The sequence below is a fragment of the Marmota flaviventris genome, chromosome 1, assembly GCF_047511675.1.
Source record: "Marmota flaviventris isolate mMarFla1 chromosome 1, mMarFla1.hap1, whole genome shotgun sequence".
NCBI lineage: Eukaryota > Metazoa > Chordata > Mammalia > Rodentia > Sciuridae > Marmota > Marmota flaviventris.
In genome coordinates, this window is record NC_092498.1 from 13,692,309 (window position 1) to 13,718,916 (window position 26,608).

Consider the following 26,608-nt stretch of genomic DNA (forward strand, 5'->3'; position numbering starts at 1 on the left):
TCATTTTCATGGCTAATCTTATTTCGTGTTTATACTTCCACTGAAAGTTACATAGCTATCACATTGACCCCCAAGGGTTGAGGTATTCACATTTTTATTTTTAAAATTTCTAAAGGGGGTTCCATAGAAAATCCTTAGTTTCCAAGACCATACAATTTAGGGTGTTCCTGATCTTTTGTGGGAATACCTCCCAAAGTGCCTCAGCGCCCCCTAGTTTAATACCCTTGAGTTGTAGATACATCAGGAAATAAATAATTTGCATCTTAATTGGTTTGCTACAGAAACAGAATAAAATTTCCAAATGCCAACCCCATTACCCCCTTCAGGCTTTATTTGTGTATATTCAAAACACCTGAGTAGCCAGGGTTCCTCTGCTTTCCTTCCCAGCTTAGGAGCACATTTTGCCACACGTTCAGTATTATATAATACGAGTGTCATGGTCTTTAGGACCATGGGATTTTAAAAATAAAGGTGACGTATAAAAAATTCAGAGTGGTACATTTATACCACGGAATCCTAGTGGGAAAGCGCTTCACCCACGCGCAGGTGGACAGACCCAGGGATGCGCGTCCTGCACCACTCTCCCAGTGACGAGCACCCACATACGTAAATGCACACACGAAGCCTCCAGCCAGGCCGCGGGGCGCCGGAGCCTGCTCCGCCACGCCTCGTCGGGCTCCCAGAGAAGGGCGCCTGGGCTGGAGGGCAGTGGGCGCAGGGCGGGCGCCCGGGGCCGACGGGGCCCGGGCAGCGCGAGCCCGGCGGGCGCGGGCGGGGGCGCGGCGAGGGGAGTGCCCGAGCCCGCCCCGCCCCTCGCGCCCGCGGCTCCTCCTCGCTTCGCCATGGTGGAGCAGGGAGACGCGGCGCCGCTGCTGCGCTGGGCCGAGGGCCCCGCCGTCTCGCTGCCGCAGGCCCCGGAGCTGCAGGCGGGAGGCCGGGCCCGGGGCTGCGGCGGGGGCGCGCGGCCGGCCGCGGAGCCGCCCCGGAGGCGGGAGCCCGAGGAGCCTGCTCCATCCGAGGTGCTGCTGCAGCCCGGGCGCCTGGAGCTGGGCGACGTGGAGGAGGACCAGGTGGTGGCCGTGTTTGTGGTCACCTTCGATCCTCGCTCGGGTGAGAGCGGCTCCGGGACCGAGGGGCGGGGAGAGGGTCCGACCGCCCCCAGGTTTTGGGGGGCGCAGGGGCAGCCGCTGCGCGCGCACTCGCACCTGCACACCTGCCTTCTTTAGCCGTCGACCCCAGTCCTTCGGCTCTGGGGCTACGCGGAGCGCGTGGAGGGGGCAGCGTGCCGCCAGCCCCCGTCCGCAGAGACCAGCGCCTCGGGAGGTCCCGCGCGCCCCCCTCGGAGCGGACCCCGGGGCTTTGTTCCCAGCCCCGCCGGCCCTCGGCTCCGGTCGTCCCGCCGCAGCTCTCAGCTCCCCCAGCCCGTGCCTCGTCCCCACAGTCCTGTTTGCGCTGCTCCAGTGGTGGCGGATCCGGTGGGTGGCCCCAGGCACGTTGGCTTTTGTTTTCTTTCTTGGCTAGAAGATTTTTCACGTAGAGAGGAGCTCCCAGGTGAACGCCTCCTCCAACTGCAGGTCCAAGCTTCCCGGTCCCAGGGTGTCCGCCCTCTCTGCCGGCCGCCCCACCACCGTAACTTTCCTAGCAGCCAACTTCACTTTCCCTGACGGCGTTATTTTGAGGAATTATTACCGAGAGCATTCAGGGATGGGGCTGAGAGAATCCATGAAAGTCCAATTGAAGGAGAAGGCTTCCCGGATAGGCTTTCTGGGATGTTTGGAGAATTAAAAGGTTGTCTCACATGATTTTAAGCTAACTAACCAGTAAGGGCCCGTGCTTTCTAAGAGCGAGAGATTCTATGGGGAATAAGAAGTGAAAGCATAGATAGGTCTCTGAGAGACCTAATGGTCTGAAAGGGGCGTCTAAACCCGATAGCTGTTCTGTTGCTCAGAACTGGGGGAAGGATTTGTTTAAGGCGTGAGTCTTGCTTAATCTAGGGCCTAAGAGCACCCAGGCGTGTAGCCCTGTCCATCTCTCCTGGGATTCCTGGAGCTTGGAGTGCCTGTCTGGAAGGGAACGTATTTGCTGCTTTCTGGGGTGTTCCTTCCAGGCTTGTGGGGAGGGGTGGTGTGGGGAGGGATGGAGGGAAAACGTTCTGATCTGGAGGAGGGGACTCAGATTTGATAGAAGATGATGGCTTCCAGGCAGGGTAACTTAACTTTGGTAAAGGATTTGGAGCTGGCAAGTCACTGGCAGAATGTGGGATTCACCCAGGAGTAAGTCCCTCTTTTGGTGACAAGTTTTGTGGGGAGTTGAACTCATGCCTTTCTGAATCCTGTTAATTCTTTTGCCCCATTCCAGTGGCTTTCAAATTTTTGATTTGACCCACCATATGAAACATTTCACAGCCAATACACTTCCATCATAGACAATGTACCCAATGGAAATCAAAATTTCATGAAATAGTGCCGACCCCTTCTACATTGTGCATATTGGTATTTTCTACCTTTTTTTTTCTTTTTTAAGCTTATTACATGTGCTGCTTGATTCAAATATGATTGGGATTTCCAGATACCAACAGTATGAAAAATATTGGGCTTTTTGACCAAAGCAACCTTTAATTCTAGACAAAATTAGGTACTTTGTAACAAATTATATTCCTTATTTCTTACCCCATCACCAGGTAAATAGATGGGAGTATAATATTTAAAAGTAAGTATTTAAAAGTACTGGCAAGTATTTAAAAGTAATTGAAGAAATGGAAAGAGATCATTAATGAGTCTGATTCAGTAGTGGTAGCTCTCTGATGATAAGCCTAGGAACAGGAAAAGAAAATCCTATGCTAATCACAGAGCTGATAATATTGATAATTGATCAGTTATTGGTATTTGTCAATTATTTGTGTTGATCATTTTATAATTGGCATCAATCAATTTATAAAGGCACCCAAGAGCTAGGGCCTTCTGTAATACTTTGTCAGTCACAGACAGTAAGAATGGTTTTGTGGGTTTGTATGTATGGAGTGGATATGTGAAATGACTTTCAGACTAAGGCTGATGTGGAAAGTATGTATTATAATTAATGTTGTGACACTTTGTGCAGGTATTTTACTATAATCCTGTTTGATTTAATTATAATTTATAAATTGATGATTATATGTAGGATACACACCAAGGATGGCAAAGTACTTTGGAAATGTTAACTAACCAATAAATACATGACTCTGTCTAGTTTCTTTCTAGTAGGCTACACTGCCTGAACCTCTGCTCCTTAAGATCCCATCATTACTTACATAGGGATCTAGGAGGAAGAAGGAGAGAGGCATGCTGTGTGTGAGCACTGTTAGCTTTCATTGGTATTTTGGTGGGAGGGGAGCAGTTGTTTTTTTCTGTAAACTTGTCTCTCTTTTATCTATCCCAATCCTAATGGCACTTTTCATTCTGTAAAAAATAATAGGATAGTACTTAGATGAGATAAAGTTATATGGCACAACTTTTAAAAGTAGAAGACAAGTGAATAAATGTTACTGAAGTTCACTGGGCCTCAAAGTTTAGCTTTAGGACGATGGCCGTCAGAAAGTACCTGGTGGTCCTGTGTGGTGTTTTTGGAAGTCAGGTTCAGGAGAGATGAGGCCTACAGGTACCTCATGTGCTGGAGGGACCATAATTGTATCTCCTAACTTTAGACTATGGTTTTCCTTACTCTTCTGAGGCAAATCTGCTGTATTTTCCTACTTAATATTGGTCCAGCCAGACTTTTGCCCTCCTTTAGCCTGTGTTTCCAAAAGTAGAAAAGGGGAATACTGCTTCTTTACCAAAATCTGAGCATATCACAGAAATTGCTAGGTGGGAGGATTTGTCTATACTTTTTCTCTCTCTGCTTAGTCTCTCCCTCAAGTCTCCCACCCATGCCCTCAGTTTCCATTCATAGGTCACTTACTGCCCAGGTCATGGGCATTTCATGCATCCTCTCACCCAGTGTGGCTTACTGTTGTAGGTGTCCAAATCTGGGGTTGGGGGGGGGGAGAGGGGGAGGGGAGGGAGAGGCTGAATGGGAGAGGAGAGAACCATAGCTGTGGTTCATCTGTAAGGAAGTTGATTTAAGAAAGTGTGAGGGAAAAGTGGATCTCTTAGAATGTCTTTGGGCAAGAATCTGCTCAGTGATTCTCCAGCTGGTGAATGAAAATAAGAAAAATTCTTTTACACTTTTAGATACAAGTTTTGGAAAGCTGGATAGGGCATCTGTAAGAAAAATCAGAAAAGGTAGAAACAAAGACTATTTTCACTGGACTCATGGCTTGAAATTTTAGTTGTTGGATCTATAAATGATACATATACTAGGGGCTTTGGGTTCAAGGCGAGGTGCATGTCGGCATGTATTCTTGCAAGCACCCACACATACATACACACACACTTGCGCACGCACACACACACATGCACCCACTTTATCTGGAGCAGGGAGCTAGCTGTAGGATGGTGGTACTTGCCGTCTGGGCTACAAAGCTGCTATTGAAATCAGGCCCAGATGCTAATTCTGCAAGCCAAGTGGAAGGGGTTGGCAGCCAGAATATTGCTTTTTCATTGTGTTAACCCCATAATTTAGTTCCTGATTTTAGTTTTTATTTTGTTCTTTGGGATTCTAGTTATATTTTGTCTTCTCTGCTTAAAAGAAAAGATTTTGTTACACTTGGTGGTGATGGCAGTAGCTATCTCCCCAGTGCGCCAGGACTATGTGTGGGCCTGAAGTTGATGAAGCTTTGGACCTGCAGTTCATGGTCACCTGAGTCCACCTATTTCTATTGTTTCTCTATGAGATTCATTTTACACCTCTACATTTCACCCAGAGCCGTTTTGTGGGTATCTGGGGGAAACTTCTATGCTTTGTGTGTTTATATCGGGATGACTTGGAAGGGGAGAAAATGGTTGTAAGTCATATCATCTGGTAAGGTTTTCAAGCTGTTTCTTCTTTTAGTCTTCCAGATTAGAAGATAATTGCTATCTGTTCTCCGTCAGCCTCTAGCCAATGCCCGAATTATATCTAATCGCCTGTTTCATTTAGTGCACCTAGAGGCTCCATGCTTATGTCAGATGGGCATATTTTCAATTGCTCACACATACTAATTTTAATCTCCATAAATTTCTTGTACAGTCAAGAAGATATAGCATTTCTTTTAACAACAGAGCCAGTGGAAAGGCACAGTGAGTTTAGGGTTTGGTCTGGTGCCTAAGGCATAGCTTGGAACCTGCCCAGGTCAGCTGACTTGGTTCAGATAATAAATGGCCCCAGCAATGGGGGGTGGTGTAGTGACAGAGTGAGTGAGAATGGAAAAATTTGGAAATGCAAAGAGCAGTGCTGAGAAGGGCAAGCTCACAGGCAAAGGAAAAGCCTGTTCTGATGCCCAACAAGGAAGCCTCCTAGGTCACTGTGCTTTCTCTGTGTTTTCCATCAGATGTCAGTGGAATACAATTGTGGTTGATTTTGAATGCAGTTGTGATTGATTTGATGAATCCCACACTGGCAGAATCTTTCCTTGGCTATTGGAACTTCACCTGTTTGTGGTTTTTAAAGGGAAAGCCAGTTTGTAGCCATCTGTTGTAAGTTAAGTTTTCCTTCTTGAAATCTATAGGAAGAAAAACTGGAGAGGGCATCATAATATCTACCACTTGCTGCATGTCCAGTATGTGCTACAGGCTTTATGGACCTTGCCTCAGATTCTCCCAACAGTCTTCATTGTAATGATGAGAAAAACAGATGCACAAAGCTATGAAGTGGGCTGGTCAGAGCGGTGGGGCCAGAGCCAGGGTCTACCTGCCTCCGGGACCTGCATTATTTCCCTATAATCCACCACCCCATTCACTTCCAGTAAGAAATCAGATGGGGTCTGTGAATTGGAATTTTTTTTTCTATGTAAAAGTAATGCATTGAAATTCAGCCACAGACTGACATATGGCTGACTTGCAATCACCAGGATTAAGTTCTGCCTAACTCAGGGCTCTTTATATTGACTCTTTCTCTCTTTGCTTTGCATGTGCCCTCATCCTATTTGGTGTTAAGAGTTTCAAGTCAAAAGTCAATTGATATGGGCAGGTTGGGGTCTGAACCAATTACTCTGTTGAAGTTTCTTCCATCTCTGGGATTTGGTGGTCCCTAAAGAGGTGATTTATATAAAAGAATTGTGTTGTCAGGACCAAGAATGCTCTTGGATTTTTGCCTTAATTGCTGAGACAAGATTCCCTTTTATTTTCTGGCTGGAATTAGGGGATATGTGTGTGTACACTAATGGGAGGAAGCTGACAGATTAAACTGAAGACACATGTTGGAGGGAACTGTAGAGAGTTCAGTCCACTCTTGGGTCAGAGGAGCTGTAAGAGGATGTCAAGCTGGGGCAGTCACCATTCAGTATATGAAGATCTCAAGAGGAAGTGCTTGACTGGAGCCACCCAACAGAGGAAAGAGAAAGAAAAAAAATCACATATTTCCCATTAGAGATCATTTTAGTTCAAGAGCACTAGTTTCTCTACCTTAAATATTTTAAGAGGGACTTTTTATGAGGCAGCAGTAACAGTAGCCGCAGTCTTTTATTCCTCAAAAATGATGGTTGATGAATTCTTGAATGCCCCAGGGGTAAGGCCATTTCACATTTAAGCAGAATAGTTGGAAGACAGAGGCAATCCTTTATGTAGATGGTACAGCCTCTATCTCACTTCGCCTAGAGTCTTCTAAAACACCAACTCTTGGAGGCCCTCTCATGCACACCCACTAGGCTGACTTTTGGAGCACTGAAGTAGCAGAGTTCAGACCATCTGTACATCCACAGCCTTTCTGGCTTCCCTGGTAACTGAGCTGCCAGCCCAGCAATCTGTTAGTCCAGGTTCCTTTAAACAAGGACACACGTGCTTTTGCATGAGCTGAGCACCTGGCACTGTGCTGACGAGTTATGCTCCACCAATATTTATTGAGTGACAGGCTGAATGTACACAATACAGATTGCCACATTTGTTCCTCCCTTGGTCTTGTGAACTCCTCCTTGTAAATTATCTTTGCAGAAGAGGTGAGGCAGTGTCCACAGGTACCTGGGATAGGCCCAAGATGTGGCCCAAGAAGAGGGAGGATGTGGGTTTGGAAGAAGAACAGGTTAGGGAAGGGCATGTTGTCAGAGGCAACTCCTCTTTTTGAGGATTCTCTTGTTCAATCCTTCCAGATTCCAGCTTCTTGGTTAAGTTTTCATTAATATAATGAGGATATTTGAAAAAGCTCAGAGCATAGAGTATGAATGATAGGTGGCATTCAATGTAAGGTTTTTCTGCCATTAAATGGCTTCTTATAAGAAATGCTTTTTTTTTTTTTTTTTTTTTTTTTTTTTGCAATTTTGTACTTTCCTTTAAACCCCTGTATGTTCCATATATACTTTGGTTTCCAGTCTGCAGTATTTCTATAGAAGAGCAACCTCAAGTCATGTTAATTCTTTTTGGCTATCATACATTCTCTCAATTGGTTTGGTTTTGCAAAGTCCTCTATGTTTCCCATTTCTACTATTTGAATTGTTTTTCCAAATCTGTATGTTTAAATTCATTCAATCTCAGAAAAGTTGAAAGGATATTAATGTGAGAATCTGTATCTCCTTCACATAGAGTCCCATCTGTTGACAGTTGTCATATTGCCTTGGTCCTTACATCGTCAATTTCCTTGAACTTGAAATACCTGCTCCAAAATTCTCTCTGCTATGAAAAATCACAGGGCTCCTGAGAAAAACAGAGTCACAGACAAGCCCTCAAAAACTTTGTCACCACATATAAATAAGCAAATAAAGGACCATCAACAACTAAAAAAATATATATATATATTTTTTAAAAACTTTGTCAATAACATATTTTTTCTTTAAAAAAAGGAAGTTAATACAAATGATAAAACTTTTTGCCTACATTAAATAGTTATAAAACACATACATACTAAATAAAGATGGAACTTCACCTTCGAAAGACCTGGAGCTTGTGTATGGGAGTGTCAGAAGGGTTGGATGTGTAAGTCACAGTGAAATAGTAGAAGAAGGGCTATCTGAAGGCAATGGAAAATTGTGACACTAGAGGTAGGTAGGAGTGGCTCATGATACATGGTGACCTGAGGTGGCAGGTACAAGTCTAAGGTGAATTTTGGGGTTTTCCTTCATGGTTCATGAATATTGTTTTCTGAATTCACAGTTTCTTATGATCATGTGTAAACAAATGTGAAATTCCCTACAATCAAATTATTCTCTGATATCATTGTCTTGGAACACTTATCAAGTGTTATAGAAGAACTGACTGTGTATGTGGTGGATATTTTATATTTATATACATTTATCTTTGTGGAGCTATTTGAAAGTGAGTTGCCATGACTTTTTAATTTCTCAATACTTCAATATAAATCTAAGGCTTTTTTTTTTTTCTGTATAGCCATAATATCATTGCCATCCTAGGGCAATTAACCTAGGTTAACTCATCAATTAAATTTTTTAAATTAATATTTTTTAGAGTGGTTTAAGGCTCAGAGAAAACTTTAAGCAGAAAGTACAGAAGATTCCCTTTATACCACCTCCCCCAACTCCATATATAGTTTCCCTCTGATATGAACATCTTTCATTAGTATGGTTTATTTGTTACAATTGATAAGCCAATATTATTACCTTATTGTATGAATTTATTAACCTTTACATTAGGGTTCACTCTCCTGTACCGTTCTGTGGGTTTTAAAGAATTCAGAGAGATTATCTATCCACCATATCAGTAACACACAGAGTAGCTTCACTGTCCTAAAAATCCCTTGTGCACTACCTGCTTATTCCTCCCTTCTCATGGATTATTTTACTGTGGCTATAATTTTGCCTTTGTCAAGAATGTCACATGATTGGACTTATACAGTAGATAGTCTTTTTGACTGTATGCATTTAGGGTTTCTCCGTATTTTTTTCATGACTCCATGGCTCGTTTCTTTTTATTTCTGAACACTATTTCATTTTATGGATATCCCACAGTTTGTTTATTCATTTACTTAACAGAAGGACATTTTTTTTGCTTCCAGTTTGGGGCAATTGTGGACAAACTGCCCCCATAAACATGTTTGTAGGTTTTTGTGTGGATATAGGTTTCAACTCATTTGGATAACTACAAGGAAACATGACTACTGGGTCATATGATAAGACTATGTTTAGTCTTGTAAAGATATCACCAGACTATCTTTTAGAGTGGCCCTACAGTACTGTTTGGTTGCACCAGAAATAAATGAGAGTTCTTCATCCACATTCTTGTCAACATTGTATGTTTTGAATTTTAGCCATGCTAATAGGAGCCTAGTGGTATCTCATCATTGTTTTAGTTTATAATTCCCTGATGAGGTATAATGATCAACATTTTTTCATATACTTATTTGCTGTTGTTTACCTTCTTTGATAAAGTGTCCAGGTCTTTTGCCTATTTTAAAAATTGGATTGTTTGTTTTCTAATAGTTGGATTGTAAGAATTCTTTGTGTGGTTCGGAAAACAGTCATTTATTGGTTATATATTTAGTGAATATTTTCTTTCACACTGGCTTTTCTTTTAATTATCTTGATAGTGTGTTTCACACATTATAAGTTTTTAAGTTTAATGAAGTTCACCTTATCAATTTTTCTTTCATGGTTTTGTACTTTTGGTATTGTAGTTAAAAGCTCATTGCTAAACCTAAGACTAGATTTTCTCCTAGGAAAATCTTCTAGAAGGTTTTATGATTTTGCATTTTATGGTTGGGTCTGCTATGCATATTGAATTAAGTTTTGTGACAGGCATAAGGTCTGTATCCAGTTTTTTTTTTTTTTTTTTTTTTGCACATGGATGTTCACACACCCCACATCATTTGTTGAAAAGACTCTTTTCTCCATTGCCTTTGCTTTATGGCAAAGATGTGTCAAATATACTGCTATGGATCTGTTTCTGGATTTCCTGTTCTATTCCACTAATTTTTTTTCTGATATTTCTCCAATATCATATTATCTTGATTATGGTGGTTTTATAGTAAGTCTTGACATTGGATAATTTTAGTCTTCCAACTTTATTCTTCAGAATTGTGTTGACTATTTTGGGTCTTTTGCCTTTCCATACAAACTTTAGAATTAATTTGTCAATATGCGCTAGATAATGTTGTGGGGTTTTCATTAGGATTTTATTGAGCCTATTGCATAAGCAAATGTGAGGTTCTCTGTGTTCAAATTGTTCCTTAATATATCAATTATATGACACAAACTAAGCAAATGAAATTAGTGGAACTTATCATAAACAGATATAGATATATATCCCCCTCCTCTCTGAGCCATTTGAAAGTAGGTTGTAGATATAAGACCTCAGACACAATGAGGTCATGTTCCTTCATAACCACAGTATTTACCAATTCCAGGGTATTAATACTGATTCATCGATTAGCTTTTAAACTGTTTTGTGGGGGTTTTTTTTGTTTTATTTTGTTTAGATTTTTAAAAATTCCCTTCCTGGCCTGTGCTAGGCACTGTGATTTGTTGAGATGTGAAGGCAAACAAGCAGAGTTCCTGCCTTTAGAAGTTCACAGACTCCTCAAGATAGACATCCAAGACATTATAATAGGTTGGGATAAGGGCCACTGTAGCTGTATCTGCTTTCCTTTCATTCAAGGAATATGCTAGCAGAAATGTACTTCCTGTGGGGTTAAGATGACTCTTGCCAGAGTGGCATTCTGGAGCCTCTGTCCCGTTACATGATTCACCATCCCGGTCCTGATGGACCTTCCTCTCAACGCAGAGGGACTTGTGCCCATCTAGAAGTCCATCCTGTAACCAACAGGATGTCATTTCCTCCCTTGGGTTCTTTCCATTTCTGTGATTTATCAGGCACAGAGGAACAAGGAGGCCGTTGAGAACCAGCTAAGGGTTGGGGATTTTATCCTCTAGGTCAGTTGTATTAAGTAGGACATAGGTTTGGCCATAAATGCCAGTAATCTGAATTAACTGTGGTTTAGTCAAGATAGGATTTCATTTCTTTTTCACGTGACTGTAGGTAGCTGGCGGAGGGGTGGAATACTGGCTCAGATCCCCCGGAGTCATCCAGTGATGTGGGCTTATTTTGGCTTATGATTCCATCTTCTCTGCCATGCTATGTCACCACGTCCACATTCCAGACAGCAGAATGGAGAAAAGGGCAGCTTCTTCTCTTTCAGGCACAGTCTAGAAACTACATACTTCTGTCCACATTCTGCTGGCTAGAATTTACTCACATAGCCTGCATGCAAGAAGGTACTGAGAAACAGTCTTCATTTGGGAGGCCATAAACCAATATAAAAACGGTGAGTTTTAGTCCATATGAGAAAGGTAGAGAGGATATTGAGGACAGCTTGCAGCTTAGCAATTGTTAAAAAAAAAAAAAAAAAGACAAAAATGGCTTCTATAAAATTAATCCCTTAAGATGCTCCATAAAAGCATGTGTAGTAGCCAAATAATTTTGGGAAACATTAAGCAATATTTTGATCTCATTGAGATTCACAACATAGAATGGCATATTAAAGGCTCTGAGAAGTCCTTATAGTAAAGAAATGAGTCCATCTTTGTTTCACTTAAGATAATTTGGTCAAGCCAGGTGTGGTGACACCACACCTGTAATCCCAAGCAGTTTGGGAGGCTTAGGCAGGAAGATTGTGAATTCAAACCAGCCTCAGCAACAGGGAGGCACTAAGCAGCTCCGTGAGACACTGTCTCTAAATAAAAAATACAAAATAGGGCTAGGGATGTGGCCCGGTGATTGAGTGCCCCTGAGTTCAATCCCTGGTACCCACCCACCCCCCAAAAAAGATAATTTGGTTTAAAAAAAAAATCCCCTTTACAACTTTTGAAATTTTTTTCTTCTTTTGCAGAAACTCTATTAACATAAGCTTAAGAATCATAGAAGTTTCCTTAGTTTAAAGCAGTTCTGCTTTTAGGGATATAGTCAACAGAAATGTGTGCATGTTGTTTCAGTCGAAGTTCAGTCAATCAGAGGAGTAGAATGAGGAGAAACATAAAAGGATTTCCTGCAGGAATTGTTCGGTGGAACAGTGGGAGCTAGTGGGCAGCCTGTGAAAGCTGTGGTCTTGTCTCTGAGATGCTGCTTGAGATCCACTTAGTAGACAGTCATGGAGGAAGGGCAAAAAGGTGGAAAGGGGAATGTCTGGAACTTATGATGGACAGGAACCTGGCTGGGTCAGACTCCAAGACGTGGATTTCCTATAGGAAGAGCTGGTGTCCTTCATTATGGAGTTGAAAAAATACCTAGCTTAGAAGTCAGAGAAGCTGAAGGAGCATCTAGCATTGGCGGGCCTGGCTGCTGCCTCTCACCTCTGTGCTGAGCCTGTGACAAGCCACAATGGAGGTGAGCTGCCTGATACTCCCACACTCATGTGAACACAACATGGCTACTGTTTCACTTCTGACTTCCAAATCTCAACTGGAAATATGCAAGCTAGGGAATTCTGAGTATAGTTTAGTATAACCAGGTTAGTGCTTTACAGAGATACTACCCATATATTCACCAGATGACAAGTACAGAATTTTGTTCACAGCAGTGCTGGTTGCAGTAGATTTAAACTGAAAATAAACTAAAGGGGCATCAACAGTTAAGTAGATGAACTGCTAGGCATATGACAGAAGTCATAGAAGAACAAATTGTTGCCACATGCATGAAGGTGGGTGTCTCCTACAAGTATATTGAGCAAAAGAAGACAGAAAAACTATGACTGCATTTATAGAAATTTCAAAAAGAACAAAGCTAATTCATGAAGTCAGGGTCTTGAGAGAGAATATGACTTGGAGGGCTCTGAGGGGGCCTTTGGTATGCAGATAATGTGCTTTCTGCTTCTTGAACTGGGCTGTAATTAAATTTAGGTAAATCGAATGGGTTGTGTAGTTGTAATTTGTGCTCTTGTTACACTTCAGTACAAAGTTTAGGTACATTAGAGTTTTACGGGCTGTTGAGCAGTTGTGGACAGGCTGTGTTGGAGAAAGAAAACTAAGTGGGAGCCTGTGGAGCGGGGAAGGGAAAGGCAGTGGGCACTGGCAGACACAGCTTGGTGGAGAAAAAGGAAGACAGAACCTATAGAGGGCCATGGTGGCTCTGTCCTGGGTTTTCACTCTTCCGTGCTGGCCATGTGTTGTCATTGTGATGAAAGAGGCCCTCACATGGATTCTCACCTCTGGCACACATCAGCAGAATCTTCTGTGTGGCAGGGCAAGGAGAGATTGATTCTGTAGAACTCAGCAAGGTCTCTGGCACTTTTATAAATTCCCCAGCTGTCCTGATGCATTCCACAGGGGAAGCCCCACTGAACTATGTACATAATAAACATGGATGGAAGGAGAGGAATACAGGAATGTGAGGGAATGTGCTTCAAATCCTTACTGTTGTTCCCAAGCTTACCCTCTTACCACTCTTTCTTGTCCATAACCTTGGCAAGCACACTACTATTCTAGTCTTTCTGTTTTAGGAAATTTCTATTCCCTTTTCAAGCTTTTTGTTTTAGTGAATTCATTAGTTGGCTGGAATCAGGATTCCTCCTTTGCAAATAAACTACTTGAAAACGCCTAGTGGGACTGGATACGCCTGTGGCTGTCTGCTGCCTGGGAACGCCGGACTGTGTTCTCTGATGCCTCACACAAGTACCTGACACACTGTTGTTGACTGGGATTATGGATGGCATTTTTGATGCCTAGAAAATTAGGGTATGGAGTGTTAATAGGAAGTTTGTTCAGAAGTAAAATCTCACAAGTAACTTAGTGTTTTATTTTGAAAAATTTGGAATAGGCATGAAAACAATAAGGAGTATTCCAAGGCGTTCTCTGGATTCCCTCAGTCTGGCAGACGTTTGTCCTTGCTGCATTCTGAAATTCCACTTTCTGTGACAGCACTCACCCTTCTCTTTCCTTTTTTCTTTGTCTTTGGACTCTTCATGATCAGGGGCTGTGTCTTGTTCTATTTTGTGTCTCCAAAGTTGACCTCAGTAATTAATGATGAGTGACTTTGTCCCCAAATTCTGGAAGCAAAGAATTGACAGTTGACCTTTGAAGAAGGGCCACATTTGGGGAGAGAGGAGAAAGAGGAAGGGAAGCAGAACCACACTGATCAGAGGAGTGGGGAAAGATCCAAAATAGTATTCTGTCTGGGAAATCAGTGGAAAGGAGAGAAACTTTTAAGAATTGAGAGATACCACAAAGAGGTCAGTGGGAATGAGGATTTTTTAAAAACAGAGTTTTGGGACTCATCAAAGTTATTAGTGTCTGAAGAAAGGTGAGATGGAAACAAGATTGTGAGGGATTAAGGGAGCATATGAGATAAGGAAATGAGGGCAGAAGTGAGGCCATGAGAGGGAGATCTGGAAGTGGCTGAGAAAAATGGCGGAACACAAGACAATCAGCCAAAAGAGACTGTTCAAATGAAGCAGAGATAGGGTTCCCTTGCTGCCCATCCTCTGGTCCTGTGGGGTAATCCATTGGGTCCTGCATGAGACAAACCCATGAGCCTCTGTGTGGCTCTGTACCAGGCTGAATCAGCTGTACATATTTGAGAAGCCATGTGTGGTACATATAAAGCCCTTTTCTTTGAATAATCTTGTTTCTTTTAACTTGTATCCTCCTTTTCCCACAGGAAACATGGTAGAATGGTGCTTACCTCAAGACATTGACCTTGAAGGTGTTGAATTCAAGTCTATGGCCAGTGGGTCCCATAAAATTCAATCTGACTTCATGTAAGTACTTCCAAACCTCGGTCTTGTATCATTTCCTTCCACCCACCCCTGACACTCTCCAGAGCACAAGAGCTCTTATGGGGTATTCAGGTAGGGTATATAAATGTTCTGAAAATATATGCATAGTTTGTGCTCATATTAGTTTTCCAGCAATAAGGTCTCTAGCTTTCATCAAGTTCTCAGTGGGTTTCATGATCCCCAAAGGTAAGAACCTCTACCATAGAGGTTCTCTGACTTGCTAAGAAATAATGTGGACCTTGCTTAATGTGGTTTTCAGCTTAGTGTCGATTAACTTAAGACATCTAGGTGCCGAAAGTTGGAATTCCAGCTTTAAGTAAAGCCAGTTTTTAGTTCTGTGTAATTGGTGCATTGTGAGTTTTGTGAGGAAGAGCAAGCAGAAAGACCTTAAGGGTAATTTTGTAGCTTTAATCCCATTGTACTGAAACCATAGCTGATAGAGTGTGAGAAAGGGGAAGAAAATAAAGTGGCAGAAGTATTGAAAACTTCAGAGGCTCAGGAAGTGAGAGAAGAATCATCATGGTTTATGCCAAGAAAATAGGCAGCTAGTTCCAGAGGGGTTTAGAGATGGATCTTGGTCTGGCTGCCCCATTCTGGTCAGGATGGGACAGGACTGTGTCCATATGTCCATGGTCATGGGCAATTGAGCAGCAAGCTCACCAGATGTCCTGACTGCAGCTAGATGACCCTCAGCTGGCGAGTTTTCTATCCCTGTGAGCTTTGTCTCTTCTGTGAGGTCAAGTGGCTTGTTTTAAGGCTGAACTTTGTTATTTGGAGCTCTGGATACAATTTATTTAGTTTGGAATTGCATCTTAAAGAAAAAGAGAACAAAAGAAAACAAAACAAAATCTCTTCCTGATTTTGAGCCCCACTATATATTTTGGTCTATTTTAGCTATTTTCGAAAGGGGCCTTTCTTCGGCCTGGCCTGCTTCGCCAACATGCCCGTGGAAAGTGAGCTGGAGCGGGGTGCACGAATGAAGTCCGTGGGCATCCTCTCTCCCTCCTACACCCTGCTCTACCGGTACATGCACTTCTTGGAGAACCAGGTTCGGTACGTGGCTTCCATACAGATGTGGGGTGGCAACAGGGCCTGCCAGCTGGCACATGCGAGCAGTCCCTGGAGATGGAAGTTGTGCCAGAACCACAGGTGCCCTTCCAGGAGGCGTGGGGTGGTCTTTTTCTTTCCGCCAACATCTTGTAAAATAGTCCTTCACGGTGTAATGAGTGCTGGGTGAGTTTGCTTTCAGTTTATACTAATGCTCTCGTCGCACGTAGTTAAATAATTTGTTGAAATGTACGTGATCTTTGTTTACCCTAAGATACAATAATTAGGTCTTTGACCCAGTAGTCAGGCAGACTTTAAACTTCTTATATGTATAATTATTTACTATTTGAGGTCATGGGAGGAGAATTTTTAACAGAAGCAGCAAAATTATTAGTTACTGTTTTGTTTTTTTTTAATTATGCAAATAACCTAATTACCTTTCAGATTATGAGGGGAAATCTATCTCTAATCCTAAAATCACTGTTAAAATTTTAGCATATTTGCCTCTTTTCTGATATATGTTTTTATACTTAAAGAAAATACTTGGCATCATCCTGTATAAAAACTTTTGTAGGCCATTCCTTTAGAATTTATCATTATTTAAAAATTTTTAAGAAATACCTATCTTGAAACAACATGAAATTTATTATTTGTGAAAAAGTATGTTTATTATTTTAATATTCAAAATACAAAATAATCAAAAAATTCCTCTCAAATATTAACATTCAAAGATCCATTGTCAGTATCAGTGAATATCATTTTAGAGTGGAAATACTTTGCAAAGATAGGATTAATAGCTTATTAATCTGACGATTTACTTTTTCAAATAGGCAATTTTGATGAAATATGTTAAACATAGTTTCACTTGTAAAGATCAGAAAAGCTGGATCTGTCCTGAAGTATATATGGTTATTCCCTATGGTTGAGCATTTAGCATGTTTCTTGTTCTTTCTTTCTTTCTTTCTCTCTCTCTCTCTCTCTCTTTCTTTCTTTCTTTTTTCTTCTCGCTGCTTCTCTATATTCTGGAGCTGAGCTGTAATGGTGAACATCTCTGCATCTTTTTTTTTTTTTTTTTTCATGTGTTTGCAATATTTCCTCAATTTTATGTCTGGCTGAGACTGTAGCTCAGTGGCAGAGTGCTTGCCTAGCACATGTGAGGCACTGGGTTTGATTTTTAGCACCATATAAAAATAAACAAAGGTATGCTGTCCATCTATAACTACAAAAAAAAAAAAACATTTTAAAAAGAAGTAATATTATGGAGTTTTTAAAAAGGAACATTTTTTATGGGTATCCTGAAACCTTTAGGAAGTTATTTCTTTTTTAAAAATTAATATCACAAATAGGCAATATATTCTTTTTTTTCTTTAGGTGGACACAATATCTTTTATTTTATTTTTATGTGATGCTGAGAATCAAACCCAGTGCCTCACAAATGCTAGGCAAGCACGCTACCACTTGTGCCACATCCCCAGCCCTAGGCAATATTCTTACAGCTCAGAAACCTAAAATTATAAGAAGATATTATGCTAGTAAGGGTCCTGGCTGAACAGTAATAACTGAGGCTCAAAAATACAATGACTCAATTAAGATAGAAATTTTTATCTCACACAGTAGTTGAGATAGGCAGGTAGTCAAGATGGGTGACCTGCTGTGTTCCATACAGTTGTGCAGGGACCCACTTCTCCTCTCTCATTATGCCACCACCATCCTAATAGTGAATTTTTTTTTGTATTCTAAGGTATTGTCTGAGTTTTCAAAGCTGCTCACCACTAATACACCTGCATTTCAGCCCACAGGAAGGAGGGAAAGAAGAGAAGTTTATACATCACCTGTCACATCTATTATCAAGTTCTCAATCACAAAGATACACCTATCAGCAACATAGACTGGGAAAAGTGTAGGTGTGTGACTCTGTGACCACTTTACATTCTTGAGCTTTGATTATAAACAGAAAGAATAGACTTTGAGAAAATAATTAGCAGCTTCTGCTTTAGTTTTCCCCTTTGGCTATCCATATATCCACGTGCACTCTTCTTCCCAAATAGAAGCCATTTCTCCCTCACCAAAAAGAATCAGTGTCTAGGTGATGCCTCTAACCTAAAATTCAAGATTTCTGTGTGGATACACATCAGTCCTTCATTAGATCAGGGCCTGGTCCTTCTTACCTTGAAAACCTATAAAACTATAGAGAGTTGCTTCCATTCCCCACCTCCCCAATGCAACATAGAAGGTGAAGTAGGAGCCACTGTGCAAGTTCTTACCTGGAAAAGTGAGGGATGAGAAATACAAACAGTCATTAATCCATTGCAGTGATGAAATTCTGTTGAGCAGGGATTGTACATAGTCCTTGTCCTGCAGAACATTGAGCTCTTGGCTGAATCTTGGTGCTGCCGGGTAGAACAGCGCCTTGTCTATAGTTCTCTATGGCTCCTGGCCTGGCCTTTTAGCCCCATCTGAAGCCATCACTGGAGGACATGTCCTTGCATGTATTCAAATGCTCCAGAATACATTTCTTACTGGTGCAGGTTTGGGGGTCTAATGGTCTTTTCAGGAGTTGAGAAGCCCTAGGTTTTTATAGGCCAGACATGTGGCACTACATGCCTCTCAAAAACGAAATAGATTCGCATGACTTCCAGTCTGTCCCAGGTCTCCACTCCAAAGATCTCTTTTGGGACAAGGTTTTTAAGTCAGTGGGGTCTAAATTAGTTACTGGTATCTATTCCTGACCATCCCTTTCCTCCTCATTTCAGCAAATATTTGTAAGCTGTACCCTTTATTTGATCTTTCAAGTAGACTGACTTCCATGTCTGTCCAAGAATACTTAACTAAAGAATTTCATTTAAGCACTGGGAGAGAAGAATTTAGGTAGAGAAGAATTTGCTTTTCCAGCTCCATGAGGCTCCAATTGATTTATTATATAAAATTTAGTGGGGCTGGGGTTGTGGCTTAGTGAAAGAGCACTTGCCACACCACATAAAAATAAATTAAAGGTATTGTATCTGCCTAAACTAAAATAAATATATATTTAATTAGAATACACTGTCCTTAGTTACCTGTATTTTCTTCTATTTCTGCTCACAAGCTGGGCAGTTCTTACCTATTTTCATCTTACTCTTATCTTGTATTGGTATTTTTTTTTCTTTTTGCTCACTCAGAGCAGCGTGGAGCAGGTGAAGCTACATGTTCAAATGACACAGGGTCTGGCTTCAGCTTATTAAAGTTGACAAGGGTCACCAGCTTTCTAATCTGAAATAGCTATGATTTTTTTTTTTTTTTACCACCTTCCCCTTCTACTGCTAAGCCAATGCCACATTGTGGTTTTTGATACTGTAGTATCTCATTTTAAGGTCCATAACTTCTGCTTTGGCTAAAATTCAGGCTAAGTTACTATAATAAAGAGGAGACACAAAGCACTGAAAACAAGATAGAATTTCAGCTTTTCTACCATGAGGTAGAAATTTCAGCTTTTCTCCCAGAGGAAGAGAAGCCATCTAGTATGGGGTGGTGGCTCTATTGCACTGGTTCTTCTGGGATATAAGTCATTCTCTTACGCCATCCCCTAGAGCGATGTCTTCATCCACAGGGTAGACACTGACTCACATTATCATATCATGTTCCACCAGGAGAAGGACGAATGATGCTGAAGTCCCAGAACTTGAACACCTCACTTCTGCTCAAACTCCATTGGCCAGTTCTTGGTGACTGGCCACACCTAGCAGAAAGGGAGTCTGGGAAAAGTAGTGTGTAGCTGGGTGTCCATATGATCACTGAAGTTTGGAAGGTTTTATTAAAAGAGGAGTAGAGCAGCAATTTCCATCCCTGACGCACGATGAAAAGTCTCCACCTAGTTCCCACATCTATTCAACAATCCCAGCAATCACTGTTCATTTCTCATGTGTCTTCCCAAGTTTGTATGAGGATATAAACAAATACAAATGTGAATGCTTATTTTGTTCCTTTTCACACAAAAGGTAACATGTTTGTACCTCACTTTTTTCATTCAACAGTATGGGAGATCTTCTCACACCAGTACCTTGAGAACTTCTTTGTTGTTTTTCACAGCTGTATTATATGACCTGTATAGAAGAACGGCACTTTATTTATCAAGTTTACTCCTGATAGGCATTTGGTTGTTTCATCTTTTGCTATTACAATTGATATCACACTGAATACCTGTGAACAAGCATCAGTTTGCATGAGTGATATATCTATACATTAAATTTCCAGAAATGAAATTAGTAGTTTAAGTGGTGTATGTATTTATGATTTTAAGAAATCTTGTCAAATTGCATTCCATATAAGTGGAACACTTTCCCATGCCCAGTAGTAATGTAGGAGAATGCCTGTTCCATCCCATCATTGCCAATACAAAAATTAAAGTTTTGAATTTTTTGGCATTCTGATGGATTGAAATAATACCCCAGCATAGTTTTTATAAGTATTTTTCTTCTTATAAGTGAGGTTGAGCACCTATAAGTCATTTGCATTTTCTTTTCTGTCAGCTGTTTCTAGCCTTTGCTACATTTTATTGTTGTTCTTGACCTTATTAATTTCTAGGAGTTTGCTGTATAATAGGGAAATTTTCTCTTTGTGATATAAATTGAAAATATTTTCCCACTTTCATTTGTTTTTTTATCACTTTTTTCTTGTGTTGATATATATTTTTTTTCTTTTTATGACTGCTAGATTTGGAGTCATAGCTAGCAAGGTTTTCCAACCTAGTGATTAAAGAAGACTAAAGGCAACATGAAAGAAGAGACTTGTGTGACAGAGCATGAGGAAAACTGAATTAAGTCTAGGCAAGGGTAAATTTCCTTGTGGCTGTGACTAAATGATTCTGCAATACCTAACCTGTGTTGTATATTTTTTCAGACTTCTGATGTCCCAAACTTATTAGTATTTCATCTACAACTCTTGCCTTCAATATCTAATTGGAGTTCTATTATTATTTCTTATTAATCAAAAGACAGCAAGTAACTATTTTCTAATTTAAAAAATTAGAATAAAAGGGAACTAAGACACATGACCATATTTTTGGACCTAATGTTTAGATCTTGATTTAAACAAAGCAACTATAAAATGTCATTTTGGGGATAGTTGTTGTAATTTGAATATAAAGTGGTTATTAGTATATATTAAGGTATTATTTAATTTTGTTAGATGAGATAATGGCATGGTGATTGTATATTATGTTAATTTTTAATTATACTTTATCAGTTAATTTTTAATTATACTTTATATCTGTGGGTAAAATGTTATGTGGGATTTTTTTTTTTTTTTTTTTTTTTTGAGACATTTCAGGAAAAAGAAAAGTATTAGTGGTAGGGGATAGGGAATAGATGTAACCATGTTGCTCAAATATTGGTAACTATTGAAGCTGAGCAATGGATACATGGGGCTCATTATTCTCCTTTCCATTTGTGTGTCTGTATTTTTAAAAGTTTCCATAATGAAAAATTTTAGAACACTAAATATAAAATTAACATATACTACAGTTATTGTAGAAAACTTGAAAAAATAGAGAAAAGCCTAAAGGAAAAAGATCATGCTTTCAGGTATATCTGCTGTTAACATTTTGTTATCTTTTCCACATGTATAAATATATACACATACAGTACTGTTTTAAAAAAAGGATTCTGATGTTGAATATTTAAGTTTTGTAACTTGGTTTGTTAACCTTTCACTGTATTATGATTGGTAGTTCTCAGCATTATTTTGGTGGTTTCACAGTATGTCAATATACAGAGATAAATCACAGTTTAACTATTTCACTGTTATTGGGATTGTAGGTTTCTTGTTTTTCACAACTCATAGACATGAGCATCCTGTGAGTAAATGATCATTCATATCCATGCATACTTCTTTAGGCCACCTTCCTAGAAATGGAATCATTGAGTCAGAGCGTGTACACATACACAGTATATAATTTGATGCAAATTATAATTTAGCCTACAGAAAGGTGGTACCATTTGGTCCCTGCACCAACAGTAATGGAAATGCCTGTCTTTCTGTACTTGCAAAGCCAGAAGGCAGACTTGTTCAGATCCATAAGGAACACACCAGAGTGATGAAGTGCAGTCACTGCACAGAGGCATCTCGGGTTTCTCCACAGTATGAACTGTTGCAGGATGCATTAGGAAAGGCAGGGTTGGTGCATTGGGCATCTGCATAGTCGCACCTGCCTGAGATTTATCAGTGAAGTGGATGTGAACTTAAAGAGAACCCCAGTGTCTCTGGTCCTTCAGAAGAATCTTTAATCTGGTTCAGAATCCTGTGGTTTCAGCTCTGTAGCATATACTGAGCCAGTTATTACTAGTTTTTACCATGTGGTGTCTCTTGGATGCTTTCTGCAGATTGCTTGGCATGGATTTCAGTGTGGAACTTTCTTAATCTATGCATTCTAATATGTAAGCGCACCAGGAGGATGTTCTTTTACATCTTGTTGAAGATCAATTTGTCTTGAAGCACTCTCAGCCTTACTTATAGTTTTTGGTTTATCTTGTATTGTTTGTTGTAAAACCTGCAGTGTATTTACATTTTGAGGCTTTCATACAATAGTTGTTAAATCCAGGAACTGCCAATTATACACACACACACACACTTGTATATAATATATATAATTTGTATATACATGCATAAATATAAATTATGTTTTATATATATTTATGTTATATGCATATACACATATACATATACACATATGTATATAACATAAATATATATGATTTATACACACACACATATAAATAAATAAATTACCCTTGATACCACCCCTTTTAGATCAAAACATACAGATTCTTGGTGTTCTTTTTAGGGAAAATGGGTTCTAAGGAAAACACCTTTGAACTTATTAGTTGTCTGTAATTTTCTATTAGTTGAACTTTCAGCAACTTGACACAAATCCTTGAGGAATAACTGAAAACTGCCATCCTTTCAGAATAATTAGACACAACTTTGCCACCATGGATTTTCTGTCTACTCCAAGAACATTTGTAAGAGTGTCAGAAATTATTAGAAGCACCTCCTAGTCATTATTGTATTACCTGGCTAGTGCAAAGCTTAAAACAAAATGTATAGGAACCCACAAAATTAGCTATTTCCCAGAGGAACTCATCTTAGCAATTATTTTTTAATATAGTGATATTATTTTTTTTTAAATACAAATTTTCCTGAAGCCCACCAACCAAGAAAAAGCCCAGGACTGGATGGACACACAATTGAGTTCTACAAGACCTTTAAAGAAGAACTAATACCAGTACTTCTCAAACTATTTCATGAAATAGAAAAGGAGGGAGCACTTTGAAACACATTCTATGGGGCCAATATTACCCTGATTCCCAAACCAGACAAAGACACATCAAAGAAAGAAAACTTCAGGGGTTGGAGTTGTGGCTCATGGGTGGAGCATTTGCCTAGCATATGCGGGGCCCTTGGTTCGATCCTCAGCACCACATAAAAATAGATGCAATGAGGGTGTTGTATACAACTACAACTTAAAAAATAAATATTAAAAAAGAGAACTTCAGACCAATATTTCTAATGAATATAGATGTAAAAATTCTCAATAAATTCTTGCAAATTGAATACAAAAACATCAAAAAGATAGTGCATCATGATCAAGTAGGGTTCATCTCAGGAATGCAAGGTTAGTTCAACATATGGAAATCAATAAATGTAATTAATCACATCAATAGACTCAAAGATAAAAATCATATGATCATCTCAATAGATGCTGAGAAAGCATTTGATAAAATACAGCATCCCTTCATGTTCAAAACGCTAGAAAAAATAGAAATAACAGGAACCTCAACATTGTAAAGGCTATCTATGCTAAACTCCCAGCCAACATCATTATAAATGGAGAAAAATTGAAAGCATTCCCTCTAAAAACTGGAATAAGACAGGGATGCCCTCTGTCACCACTCCTATTTTAGCATGGTTTTGAAACTCTAGCCAGAGCAATTAGACGACAAAAGAAGTTAAAGGGATATTGATAGGAAAAGAAGAACTCAAATTATCGCTATTTGTGATATGATGTTATACCTAAAAGACCCAAAACATGCCACCAGAAATCTCCTAGAACAAATAGATGAATTCAGCAAAGTAGCTAGATATAAAATCAACACCCATAAATCAAAGCCATTTCTGTACATCAGTGACAAATCTGCTGAAAGTGAAACTAGGAAAACCACCCCATTTGCAATAGCCTCAAAAAAAATATATGCTTGGGAATATTTAACAAAAGAGGTGAAAGACCTCTATAATGAAAACTACAACATGCTAAAGAAAGAAACTAAAGAAGACCTTAGAAGATGGAAAGATCTCCCTTGTTCTTGGATAGGCAGAATTAATATTGTCAAATGACCATACTACCAAAAGCACTATAGATTCAATGCAATCCCAATCAAAATCCCAATGGTTTTCCTTATAGAAATAGAAAAAGCAATCATGAACTTCGTCTAGAAAAATAAGAGACCCAGCATAGCCAAAGCAATCCTTAGCAAGAAGAATGAAGCTGGTGGTATTACTATTCCTGACCTAAAACTATACTACAAAGCAATAGTAACAAAAACAGCATAGTATTGGCACCAAAATAGACCTGTAGACCAGTGGTACAGAATAGAGGACACAGAGTCTAACCCACATAACTTCAGTTATCTTATATTAGACAAAGGTGCCTGAAAGTATCTCAACCATCACCTTGATATTGAGTGCTGTAAGTCACTCTGGAGTGGAGGGTAGAAGAATAGCTGGCCTATCATTTGTTCAGTGGAAATCTTTGATGGGTTTGTTTTAGTTTGGAGTGAGCCATGTGGCAGGTTGGTGTGTGGAGGGGCAGTGGGTATTGCCTGTTCTTAATTACTGTTATTCCAGGGTCAACCTAATTAGGAATGCCTCTCTTACTTAGTGGAGCTGTATTGTGTTTCTTTTTCATGATTACATGGAAATAAGATACCAAGAAAATAAAAATGTGCTAAAAGGGGTTGAGGTCCTCTTATTCCTTTCTGTATTGGTTTGCTGAGAATGTACAACAAAGCATCAGAAACTGGGTGGCTAGAGCAACAGTCTGCAGGGTTGGTTCCCTGTGAGAATCTGTTCCATGCCTCCCCTCTGGCTACTGGTTTTGTTGGCAGATGTTGGTCTCCTGGGCATGTGACTGCGGCACCCGCCTCTCTCCCTCATCCTTAGGTGCTGGTGTGTGTGCATTCAGAGTTCCCCTCTCTAGAAGTCTTACTGGATTAGGGATCACTCTGATGAACTTGTAGCTTGGTTACCTCTGTAAAAGCCCTATCTAAAGAAGGCCACCTCCTGAGAGACTGGGGATTAGGATCCCAGCATATTTTTTCTTGGAGGACAAATTTCAACCACGAATATTCCCCGTGAACAAAGTGCTTTAACTTGGGAGGCAGCATTCTGCATTCCAGATGATCTACTGCCTCAACTAACAGGGTATCTGACCTGAGTAAAGGAGAAGACCAGGGTGGGAGGAGAAGAGATTCTGGCATGTTGTATTTCTTTATTACTTGATGTGAATTTTTAAGCCCTCAGTGATACCCAGTAATAACTGCTTTCCCTTACTTGGGACACTGAAGGAGAAGCTTCTCCCTGCTCTTTTATAAGAACAATGAGAGCAAGCAAGCATGAAGTGTAAACAAAGAGCAATTTTAAGCAGGGAATTTGTGATCTTCCGGGTTATCCGTCCTCACAGTGGACAGCCATCCTCTGGGAAGCAGCACACAATCTTTAGCATATTTTGCTCAAGAACAATAGATGTTAGCCATCGCCTGTTAATTTGTTTCCCACGAGAAAGAGAAGGCTTTACATGTTGCTCTCAGGGTGGCTCAGGCCCCTTGTGTGAGCTTTTTCCTAGGATCTTCTGTCACACCAAGGGAGGCCTCAAGGCAACCTCAAAGTGCAGATTTTCTGAGTGTCCCCTTGCCTTTAACCCTGGGGGCACGGGTTGAGCTGCATGCCACAGCCAGAGCTGTTCTCACTGTGCACATTTGTGTGTGTCGTGCAGGCACCAGCTGGAGACGCCAGGACATTACTCTCATCTGGCTGCATTTTATGAGGACAAGAAAGGGGTGCTCCACGCTGGTCCTGGGAGAGGCAGCAACCTGCCCCCTGTCTACTGGCTGCCCTCCATCCACCGCTACATGTACCCTGAGATGAAGGTGAGGCTGCCACACTCTCACACCATCCTGGATGTGGGTCTGGGAACAGTTGTTGTAGATTAATTTTTAATTAATAAGGAATTGGTGTCTTGGGCTCATGCAGAAAGTCTGCTTTTGATACAATTGGTTATAACATAGCTTTTGGGTTCACTTAAAACCTAAGGCAAGTTATCTTAATCACTATGCCTTCCGGACAGTTCTCATAATGCAAAGCCAAGTGTGATAGACATGCCAGTCACGCTGGGCTCCTAGGAGGGAGAAAATGGATTGGATTCTGTTGGTTGCATCAGATACTATAATGCCAGACGTGACTGAAAATGAAAAGTTTGATAAACAGGTATGTTTTTTAGTTACAATATTTTTAATATTTTCTGTTTTTCCTGTAGCACTTTGCTTTCAGTTCTAGAATATATATTGTTTATAGTCAACAAAATACAAAATGTTAGGTGTTTAAAGTTTACAGAGATGACTAAGAACATGAATCTCCTTTATCTTCCTTTTGCCTCCTTTGTGGTTGATCACAAGACAGTTCAGTTGAAACCTAGAGCTCCCCTCTTACAAGAATTATACATGAGTTTAAGAGAGAAGCCATCTTGGAAGAGGAGTTGGCCTCTGAAGCA

At 40.3% G+C, this 26,608-nt stretch overlaps 1 protein-coding gene and 1 long non-coding RNA gene across 2 annotated transcripts in view; one reads left to right on the forward strand and one right to left on the reverse strand.

Moving 5' to 3' along the window:
* The first annotated feature begins 842 nt into the window (after positions 1–842).
* The window catches only part of Dennd11 (DENN domain containing 11), a 41,043-nt gene continuing 15,277 nt past the window's right edge, over positions 843–26,608 (forward strand). Inside the window, exons 1-4 of the mRNA XM_027952146.2 lie at positions 843–1,110; positions 14,646–14,745; positions 15,658–15,816; positions 25,835–25,988. Of these exons, the coding sequence (XP_027807947.1) occupies positions 843–1,110; positions 14,646–14,745; positions 15,658–15,816; positions 25,835–25,988 (681 nt within the window). The remainder of the gene's footprint in view (positions 1,111–14,645; positions 14,746–15,657; positions 15,817–25,834; positions 25,989–26,608) is intronic.
* Positions 13,757–15,135, reverse strand: LOC114105614 (uncharacterized). Its single transcript, XR_003585051.2, has 2 exons — positions 14,670–15,135; positions 13,757–14,034 (listed from the first exon to the last, which is right to left on the reverse strand). It is a non-coding gene; the product is annotated as an uncharacterized lncRNA (long non-coding RNA).